The sequence below is a fragment of the Arachis hypogaea genome, chromosome 11 (genome assembly GCF_003086295.3).
Source record: "Arachis hypogaea cultivar Tifrunner chromosome 11, arahy.Tifrunner.gnm2.J5K5, whole genome shotgun sequence".
Classification (NCBI taxonomy): domain Eukaryota; kingdom Viridiplantae; phylum Streptophyta; class Magnoliopsida; order Fabales; family Fabaceae; genus Arachis; species Arachis hypogaea.
Genome location: NC_092046.1, coordinates 6,135,319 through 6,146,657, shown reverse-complemented (window position 1 = coordinate 6,146,657; position 11,339 = coordinate 6,135,319). Strand labels below are relative to the sequence as shown.

At 30.3% G+C, this 11,339-nt stretch overlaps 1 protein-coding gene across 1 annotated transcript; it reads left to right on the top strand.

Annotated features, from left to right (window-relative positions):
• Window positions 1-6,521: 6,521 nt before the first annotated feature.
• LOC112720051 (mitochondrial uncoupling protein 2) lies at window positions 6,522-11,189 on the top strand. Its single transcript, XM_025770856.2, has 9 exons — window positions 6,522-6,832; window positions 7,872-8,090; window positions 8,176-8,254; window positions 8,827-8,960; window positions 9,077-9,175; window positions 9,284-9,388; window positions 9,823-9,897; window positions 10,344-10,430; window positions 10,774-11,189. Exons 1-9 carry the CDS (start codon window positions 6,752-6,754, stop codon window positions 10,795-10,797), a joined length of 903 nt encoding a protein of 300 aa, XP_025626641.1. The 5' UTR covers window positions 6,522-6,751; the 3' UTR covers window positions 10,798-11,189.
• Window positions 11,190-11,339: the final 150 nt, after the last annotated feature.

Below are 11,339 nucleotides of genomic sequence, written 5' to 3'. Positions count from 1 at the left end.
TTTCCCTTCTCCCCCCCATCTGTCGAAGACTCCCGTCCCCTCCCCCCCCTTTCCTTCTTTCACTTTCTTTTATTTCCTTCCAACAAAACCTAAAACCCTCTTCTCCTCTTCCCTTCTTTCTCATTCATCTCTCCCATCTTCTCATCTCTTCTTTTTGCAATCACACACTATCATTAAATCCACTTCTTTCATCTTAATTCCTTCTCCTTCTCTTCTCTATTTTATTCATTCAAATTTCTTTTATCACAACCCTAAATCATGGAGCTTCAACCTACTTAGTGAAGAAAGTATTCAACTTTTGAGTTTCGGTTATTATTGAAGCTTCAAGGTAACTCTTTGACTCAGTAATTAGCTATATTCCCAATTTTTTGTCATCTCTATATTTATGGGTATGTATAAATCCGAATTAGGGTTATTAGGGTTAGAAAATTTGGGGCTTTTGTCAATGTGAGTAAGATTATGTTAATTGACAATATTAGTAGCTCACAAATATCATTATTGTCATATTTCTAGAGTTGTAGAATTATTGGACATCATTTGGTAGCTCGTTGACGCGCTCAGAGTTGCTTCTGGTTCCTTGAAATCAAGTTGTGAGTGGATATTATATCTATAATTGTTTTTAAATATATTATTATCAATATCTATGTTGAATCATTAATTTTGGAGTTTGAAAATATTTTATTATTGTGATTTCTGAATTTTTGAAAATAAATATTGATTTGTGAAACTTATAATTTTATAAAAATACACACGAGACGATATTTATATATTTTGTAAAGTATAAATGTTTTCTTATTTGACCTTATGTAAATTTTAATTAAATTTTAGTATGCAATCCTATATATATTGATTTGCTATGGAATTTAGTAGTATGTTATAAGCACTAGAGATTTTTTTATAAGTGATTTGGTTTGGATTGGTTTGGGAGACTCTGACTAGAAAACCGTAGTTAACGGCGGTTATGACGTTAACCTAGATGCATCTGGCTCAGACCTCAGCTAGCAGGGGCGTTGCTAGCCTAACGTGTAGGCCACACGTTGGATCTGTTATACCGTACGGGCACACTAGAGGAAAGGGCTACCCTTAGAGGTGGAGCCGCCCTAGGTGTGTAATATTTGATTTGATTTGACTTCTGGAATGAGAACTCCCATTTCAGTTCATCCGCTTAACTATTTATCTAATGTTTGTATAATTAATTAATATGAATTTCTCATCTCTGAAAAGAAATATAATTTTCAAGGTAAACTCTGTATTGTCTCGTGTGGGTTATAGATGTAATGTTTGCTCACTGAGTTGCAAAACTCACCCTATTATATTCCCATGTTTTTCAGATACAGGAGTCATTCCAGGTTCCATTCCACCTGCCCCTCAGTAGATCTTTGTCATTTTGGTGAGCCCTTCTTCTTTCCAAGGGCTAAGTAATTATGTAATGGAACCTTTGCTCAAAAATCTAGATTATGTCAATGCTCCATATGTCACAGGCAGGATCCTCGTGTGGGTTATGTTATTTTGAATATTGAACTGTTTAGATAGTGATTATGATTTGGTTATGTAAGACTTATGGTTTTAACTATATACTCTAGTTATCAACTTGATATATATATATGATGTGTATTTTGGATATAATTGGTTGTGGATATAATTGGGAGTATGTTGTTGTTGTTGTCTTGGAAATGGAGGTTTATTATTAATACAGGGAGTTAATATTTATGTTGGTAAGGTCCTAGAAACAGAGGAGATTCTGTCAGTTTTTCTGAAAATTTGGTCGTTTGGCTTGCTGAGGGACTTGTCTCTTGAGCGTCAGTCATGGCTTGGTTCGGGTCATGACAAATTCAATACTCGAGCAACAGTAATTGTGATATGATATAGTATGCCCAATCTAAATTAGAAATGAGATGAAAAGATACTGCTTATGTGTAAATTTATCCAAAGAACCATTAGACTTGAATTCATAAATGAGTGTCTGTTTATTTATTTGATAACAAAATTTCAAAAGTGAAACAGTGTTCACATGAGATATTTTACTAACAATAACAACCTCGTTTACAAATTCTTCCACATTTTCTTTTGGCTCCTTAAGTATTTTTACTGCCACTTGACGACCATCATGTAAACTTGCTTTGTATCTAATACCATATCCTCCTTCTTCTAATTTTTCATAAAATGAATTTATCATTTATTTTACTTCTGCATAATTATATTTCATTGGAACTGCACTACGATAACTTTTTATTAATTTTAATATTATCATGTATAAGAAAAATTATACACCGCTCATTTTTTTTTAAATAAAAAAGCTCAACACAATTTGATTGAACAAATAAAATACAATAATACAAATAAAATATAAAATACATAGTCAATTTTTATGTCAATCTTTGATATTTTCATCAATAATTATTAGAATTAGTATCACTCCATTTTTCATAATTCTTAAACTCTCTTTTAAAAGACCCTTTAATTTCTTTCAAGCCAAACACTCCAAATGACAGAAAAAAAACGTCATCACCCACATCTTGTATTTTTTCTCTCTCATCGTCACAGAAATTCAACTTTCAAAATGTTCCTTAATGTACCTCAAATGGTCCAGCAACGACATGCATTATGAACCTAGCTAGACATAGCACACCTATCTAGTAAATTCACAAGTCACAAATAGATGATATGCACTTTGAAATTTCAACATCCTTCATGGACAGTACAAAAATATTATCATTCTCATCAATAATATCTAATTGCACAATTTATCTTTCATTTAAATACAGAAATTTTCAACTCGTTTAAATACAGAAATTTACACCTTGCACGATACTACTAGTTTACTTAAACACTGCATTACATTCGATTTTGTTGTTAAACTACCAAAATTGTTCTCAATTTTTGAAAAAATTGATAAAAATATTCTCTATTTTTTATATTAAATATATATTTTCAATAAGTGCTTTAAAAATTAAATTTTGAATTTTTTTTTTATAAATTATGATTAAAAGACTAAGACATTTTTATCCTTAAATTTTATAATTTTATGTCAAATAAATTTTTTTATTTATAGTTTTTTGTCAATAACAAAAAATACTTAAAAATATAGGAATTGAATTTTACTCCAATTTGTTTATGTACTTTTTAAATAATTATTTAAATATTCTTACGAAATTTTTGATCATATACATAAGGGCTTTCCTAATATAAAATTTGAGATTATTTTTTTTCAAAATCTCAAAAAATTAGGGGCGCTTAGTAGTTTTTTTTTTCTTTCCATATGTGTCGCCATGATTTTTGCCGCAAAAAGTGTTCTTCTACTTCTAGAAATGAAATTAAAATTTAATTGGTGCTAAACATTTTTGTCCTAATTTCTCCCGTTATTTATCATACTTATTAGCTTTGCTCTAAAGTAAATTTAGTAATTTGTTGTTTTAAAAGAAGTTAACAAATACTATTAAATATTAATCCTTCGCTAACAAACAATCCTATTTAAATGAAACCGTTAGAATTTTTAGGTAAGGATATATGTATTTGATTAACGGGTAGAATTGATCATAATCATAATTGATTATATTATAGTTGATTTTCAAATAAAGTTATTTATGTTGGTTAAATTTTTTTTAAATTAATTTTAACAAAATTGATAATATAGACATATAGTAGCGATCAAAATTACTCCTAAGGAAATATTAGGTAGTGTTAAGTTGGTGAACAAAATCTAAAAATTAACTTAGCCATACAATATTTCCGATGAATAATTACAAAAATGACTTGCTTAAAATCTTAATTGGTCTAACTTATATTTCTATTTTGTTCTTTTATTATTGTTGTTTTTGTTTCATTATTTTTTAGTATACACAGTAAAAATGAAAGTTTTTATATGTTGATGATATAAATTTTTATTTTTTTAATAATTAAATTAAAATGTATGTCAAACCACGTTTCTTTCATTTTCAACTCATCAGATAATTTAATTTTAATTTTTAAATAATAAAATATTAAAATAATTAAATATTATTTATATACAAATCCTTATAAATTAAAGTATCAAAATTATTGTGTTATTGTGTAATAAATTTTGTAAAATACGAGGAAGATCACCCAGAAAAAATTATCTAAATTAAAAGATAAAATTTATATTGGTCGAGTAGTGTTACTGAGAGTTTGTAACCATGGCATCAATGTTATTAATGAACCCAATAAACTTTTGCAGTGATATGATTTATTTAATTGTAAACTGGTATGATTTATTTAATTGTAAGATTGTTTATTTGTTTAGAAATTAGAATAACTAATAAATAAGTGCTTACTAATAGTAATATTATAAGTGGGTTGTGTTCTCTTTTGCATGGCTAGAGATGTATTAGTTATTTCTGTTTCTACTGTGATATTTAAGTCAATTTTTAGTACGTGAAGTCGTGTTTTTTACCCTTATCACAGTTGTTTGAGTTTCACCACTATAAAGTTTTAATTTGCAATTTTACACTCAAAATTGGTTGAAATCTGATGTTGCTGTTCATTTAGGTATATAATGAATTGATTTATTTATATATATTTTATTATTCGTTTTTGTCTTTTATTTTAAACCATTGACATACTAGGACATATTTTATTGTTATTGAATTGAATATAGTTTTTTTGAAGTTACTAGTGTTAGAAATTCTAAAGTTTAAAGTGGAATACAACCTCATCAACCATCTTAAGTATTTACTAGTGCTTGTATTGGTATATAATAATTTACATTGCTTCTTTTAAATTATTTTAACATATTTTATTAATTTTTTTACTTGCTATTTTTTAATTATTCTCACTTGTTTCAATATGCTGAATTGCTGATTTAGTATGTTATTTCACCAAGTGATTTTTATGAATTTTAATGGGTTGTTTTATAAATTTTATGATATGTTTTTAATTATTTTATGTTGTACTTCAATTTAAAATAATTAAAATTAGATCTTGTGTTATTAGTAATTTTTTTTGTTATTTAAAGAAATTTTTATTAATAATATTTTAAGAGTAAATAAGTTTAAACAGGTGAAAAAAAAAGATTTTTTAAAATTTCTTTATAAAAACAGTCAAATAGGACCTTAAAACAGTTTTTTTTTTAATTATGCGAATACACCCGATACCTGACCCGACTTAAAAAATGCGAATATCATATCCGATCCGATCCGATAAGTATAGTGCAGATCGAATAGAATTTTAGGTTATATCCAATTCGATTCATTTGCAGCCCTAACAATTAGTAGTGTTTTTTTAATATGTATCATCGTGATTTTTGCCGCAAAAAGTGTTATTCTTCCGAAAATGAAATTAGAATTTGATTAGTGCTAAACATTTTTGTCCTAATTTGTAGGTTACTTATCATACTTAGGGTTCGTTTGGGAAGTTTTAAAAATAACTTTTTTGAGCTTTTGACTTATGAAAAGTAGTAGTATTAATGTCAGGTACAATTTTCAAAACTAAATTGTAGCTTTCTAAAAAGTTATTTAGGAGCTTATAGAGAAGTTAAAAAAAATGGCTTCTCTTTATCACATTTTTATAAAATAAGTATTTTTAGAACTAAAAACTCAAATACAAAATAACTTGTTTATAAGCTCATTTTAATATAACTATTTATTGTTTAAACTATTTTTTTCAAAAAGAAGTTAATTAAGTTGTTTACCCAAACTGGACTTTATTACCTCTGCCCTAAAGTAAATTTAATTAGTAATTTGCTGTTTTAAAAGAAGTTAACAAATACTATTAACCCTTCGTTAACAAACAACCCTATTTAAATGAAGCCATTATAATTTTTAGATAAGGATATAGGTATTTATTTGGATTAATGGGTAGAATTGATCATAAACATTTTAATTTTGATGATATAAAATTTTCATTTTCTTTAATAATTAAAATAAAATATATGTGCCAATGAGTAATAGCTCAAATGGCATAGACTCCCCATACTCAATTAAGAGGTTGCGGGTTCGAGTCTCCTATCTTTCCAAATTTGCCAATGAGTAATAGCTCAAATGACATAGTCTCTCCATACTCAATTAAGAGGTTGCGGGTTCGAGTCTCCTATCTTTGGTAAAAAATAAAAAATAAAATAAAATAAAATATATGTGCATAATTTAATTTAGGTTTAATTATTCTGTTGGTCCCTGTAGTTTCACCAAATTTTTAATTAGGTCCCTATACTTTTTTTTCTTTCAATTGGGTCCTTACACTGCTTTAATTTTGTAATTAAGTCCTTTCTAGTATAAAAATTATTAGAGTTAACTGAATATTTTTTCGCAAATTGAAGATATTTATAATTAAAAACTTAATTAAATCTTTGATCGCATGTATTTTGGTAAAAATATTATGTTAATTTTATCATTTTTAACATGAAAAGGACGTGATTACAAAATTAAAAGTAGTATAGGGACCCAATTGAAAGGAAAAAAAGTATAAGGACCTAATTAAAAATTTGGTGAAACTATAGAGACCAACAGAGTAATTAAACCTTTAATTTATGACATAAATAAAATACACATTACAATTTAAAGCTGAATGGTAAAGAGAGCGACTGAGCGAGTGTGGTTGAAGTGCGAGGAGAAATGGTTAAAGCTCATTAAACTGATGAGAGAGGAAGTGACCGGGAATTGAATTGAAAACAGGTTGCTTTCATGCTACCTCCCTTCTTAATCACTCACCCAAAAGTTCCCATCTTTATTGTTTTCGTTAACATTAATTAAAATAAAAACCGCATTCTTTCACTTCACATTTTTCAACAACAACAACAATGTCAGATCCCAATTCCGCTTCCCAGATTTCATTCGCCCAAGCCTTCTTCTGCAGCGCTTTCGCCGCTTGCTTCGCCGAGGTACCACTCCTTCTTCTACTTCTAGTTCTTCAATTTTATTATTTCATTTTTTTTTCTGTTAATTGGTTTCGGTTTCATTTTGTTGAGAGTTTGATTTGGACGGTGTTTAAGTTAATTTAGCTAACATTATCAAACTTTTGAGCTGATTCGTGAATTCTTACGAGCTTAGGTTCTCAAATTGCGTTTATGAGTACGATCTTATAGAGTTGAGTGTTATGATTGAAGTTTACTACATAGGCGCCATGAGTGTAGCTGAACTCTCGAGTTTGATAATCTTGGTTTTAGCATGCGCATTTGGGAAATTGGAGTGCTAAGAAAGTGAAGATAAGCGAGGATTAATATGTGGTGGAACTGAGTGGGTTCATGTTATTTGCGTGTGTCTGTGTGGAAGTTATGTAAAGTGAAGATTTCCTGCTTAAAACTTAAATTTGTTTTTCTTCTCTTGAATGGTAACTTAGCAAAGTGCATTGTATCTTAGATTTTTTCCTTTCTTTTGGCTACTTGTTTAGCGTGGTTCTCTCTCAATTGCTTAAATGGAGTTGCTGAATGGCATCTTGCTTTTCTTCAAGTAAATACTTGGATCTGTTTGGTGAACATTCCCACTTTTAATTTTAAGTGCAAAACTTGTACTTTGTTTCCATTTGTTTGTGTTTTTGTTTTTACTGTTTCCTTTATGCAGTTGTTACATTACCATGGGTGTTATATAACCAGATCTATAATTCACAGAACAGTATAAAGTTAATCACTTAAATGTGTGAATACGAATAAAAATAAATGTGTATTTAGGAAAGAGCATAGGAAACCTAGCAAGTTAATTAATAGGTATTAAAACTAGTTACATTCATCAAGTAAATTAAGTTGCAAATCATATGAATATCTGTTCACTTAGACCATTCATTTTAGAATATGGTAATCATACTTCAAACTTATTTGCTTATGAATGCTGTGCTAATTATGCTATATAAATTGCAGCTAGGCCCTAGGTCCATGCCCTTTTTGTGTAATTCTAATCATTCTTTTGTAATTGGGTTTCATGCAGTTTTGTACTCTTCCTCTGGACACAGCTAAGGTCAGGCTTCAACTCCAAAAGAAGGTTGGGATTGATGAAGAAGTAGGTTTACCTAAGTACAAGGGCCTGCTGGGGACAATGAAGACCATTGCTCGAGAAGAGGGTATATCAGCTTTGTGGAAAGGCATTGTTCCTGGTATGCATCGCCAATGTGTGTATGGAGGCTTAAGAATTGGGTTATATGATCCTGTGAGTATAAATATCTTCCTTTCATTGAATAAGACTATGTCATTGGAGGAACATGGGTTGTACATATGAACTACAAAATGGACAGGTCAAAACGTTTCTTGTTGGTAGTGCATTCGTTGGAGAGGTTCCTTTGTACCATATGATACTTGCTGCTCTGTTGACTGGTGAGTATATCCGAACAGTTTTGTTGCTTCAGATTGCATAGCATTTGTTAATGAATCTCGATTTATTTATTGAAGGCATGATGAAGGTCTTGAATTAAGAACTAAATAATCGAGAGTAAAAAATTAGTTCATCAAGATTTGGAAATCCACAGAAAATTCCTCACAATTTAGAATACCACTTAAAAGATCCTTAAAATAACATGTCCCCTTTGTTGAATGGTGATGGATTATCTGGGAATTTCCAAATTTTGAGAGACGAATTTTAGTCACTGACCATCATGGAGATTTCCTCAATTATTAAAGTAGACAGTATGGAAATGTGAGAGGCAATAATTTTTTTCCCTTAAAAAATTTGTTTTCAACAGAATTGAAAAAGGAAAACAATCAGATTGTTTTCTTTACAAAAGGCTTGAACGCCAATGGTCTATTTTAATTTTAAATTAAATTTTAAGTAAAAGGTTGGTTGCTTGTTCAATCAAAAGTGTGTAGAATGCGTACCTCTACACTATTTGTTTGTGCTGTATTGCATTTTATGTTGTGGACTAATGGTCACTGTTATGAACTTTTGATAGGTGCTCTGGCAATCACGGTTGCTAATCCAACTGATCTGGTCAAAGTTAGACTTCAAGCTGAAGGCCAGTTGCCACCAGGGGTACCTAAGCGTTATTCTGGTGCCATGGATGCTTATTCTACTATAGTGAGACAAGTCAGTTTTTCTTTTGATGAGCCTTTTTCACTTTGTTCCATGTTTTATGTTGAAAATTTGTTATTTGAGTCTGATTCTGTATATTCGATTTTCTTTTTTTTTTTTGGTTAAATTAGGAAGGATTAGGGGCCTTGTGGACTGGGCTTGGGCCAAACATAGCACGGAATGCAATTATAAATGCTGCTGAACTAGCTAGCTATGATCAAGTGAAAATGGTAATCACATTATAGGGTATTTTAAATTGGAATTCTTCTATAATTTAAAGTTGTCACCATATATAAAATTTAATCGCAATGCTGCCCTGATCTTTTATACTTATGCAGACGATTTTGAAAATTCCAGGGTTCACAGACAGTGCATTTACTCACCTTTTAGCTGGCTTAGGTGCAGGTCTTTTTGCTGTCTTTATTGGTTCTCCAGTTGATGTGGTATGTGACTTGCCCCTCTCTTCCTCTCCCTTCTTTTTAATGACTGCTTCATTTAAGATGAACTTAGCAATGAAAAACCTGATTATAACAAAAAGTTTAAAGTGGTACCATTTAGATCTATTGGTATAACATGTTGGTGCTGGATCTTACGAAGCCAAAAGCTAATGTTTTTGTGCTGGATGTAGGCAAAAAGATGCATCCAAACAATTCTTTTTTTGAAAACAAAGAAAAACTATTCCATTCTTATGTTCCCTGTGAAGTTATTAGGATTTTGGTAGTTCAAAATTTTCATACTGTTTCAAGTAAATGGCAAAGGGAAATGTTCATTTGAACAATTTTGGGGAAGCTATTTGTTTTGCCAAGCAACGCTATCTTGTCATTCTTGTGTTTTTTTAAAGCAACTGATGATTTATAGATGTTGCACATTTTCCTAGGTGAAATCTAGAATGATGGGCGATTCAACCTACAAAAGTACGTTTGACTGCTTTCTCAAGACTTCATTTAACGAGGTTCGTAAAATTCTTCCATTGTTGATTTTATCATTGTTCGAATGTTACTTTAAGATATTGATACCCTGGGTATGGAAGTTGAAAATTTTATTGCCACTTTGTCATAATCAGCTCCTTTTAGTTTGTATGGGTTTTTTTTCCTTCTCATTTTGTCTGTTCTGAAATCTGAATATTTTATGATTGTGCCTGTTAAAGATTCAATCATATGAGATGACATGGGGGCAGGATACAAACTTTCTAATGCAAATTAAAGCCGCTATTAGGTAGTAACAAATTGTTGATCAATGAAAAATAATTCTTCATGTGCTTGCTGCGAACTTTGTTGCTCTGAACTCAGACAAAGTAAAAACATTTCAGAGGCATGCTTTAATCAAAATGTTGCATGAGGCTTGCACAGAGTTTATCATTTTCTCTCAACTTGAACTCACGTCAAAAATTTATTGCAGGGATTTTTGGCCTTCTACAATGGTTTCCTTCCTAATTTTGGTCGAGTAGGAGCCTGGAATGTGATTATGTTTCTTACCCTTGAACAAGTAAGATATACATATTAATATGGCAATGCTGAGAGTATATCTTGAATTGTTAATATATAAAATCGGCCCACTTAGTAATGTAAATGTCCAGCTTAACAGGATACAAAATGTTCATCTTGAAAAGTTTAAGTGTAATACAAATATTTTTCTGCAAATTTGTTACTTCTGCTTCAGCTTCTAGTGTTACATACATGGCCTGAAATTATAAAATAGTGCTTTTGGTATCACTAAGTGTTTTGTCACTTTGTGTGTCCGCATCACATATCATGAAATAGTATTCAACATATGATGACTTTGCATATCAATATGGAATGTACTTTTAATTTGATGATACACCTGACAGGCCAAGAGATTTTTCAGCGGATAAGTGTAGTTACTGTTGATCATATGAGATTCATGAAGCAGTTTGTGTTCTTTCTTGGATGACTGCTGCCAAATTGTCAACAAATTTGTTCCAACTGAAAGATGGCTTTAACAAATCATCTGCGACGTGGATTGATTCATGCATCAGATATTCTTTGTCAGTGAAGAAACCGTGAAATTCTACATTTCTCTATTTTTGTTTCCTACTTGTGCCTTGTAGATGCAATGGATCGATTATTCTTAAATCTTAACCAATGAATTGGCCCTCTTTGGGGATCTACACTGTACTGTACCCATATATGAATTTGATATAGTGAACGATACTTACTTTTCTATTCATGTTTTTTTTGGACAAGACTTTTCTATTCAATAACAGGACAATTTTTTTGAGGCCAAGCTAAGATTGGATGGACGAGTGGGTTAAAGGTTGTATTAACACTTTAACTTATTTTGCTATTTTAATATTTTTATAGGGACACTTGCCGACAACAATGACATTCATTGTTGTACCGAAATTTCTACTTAGGCCATTGCTGATAAAGATGG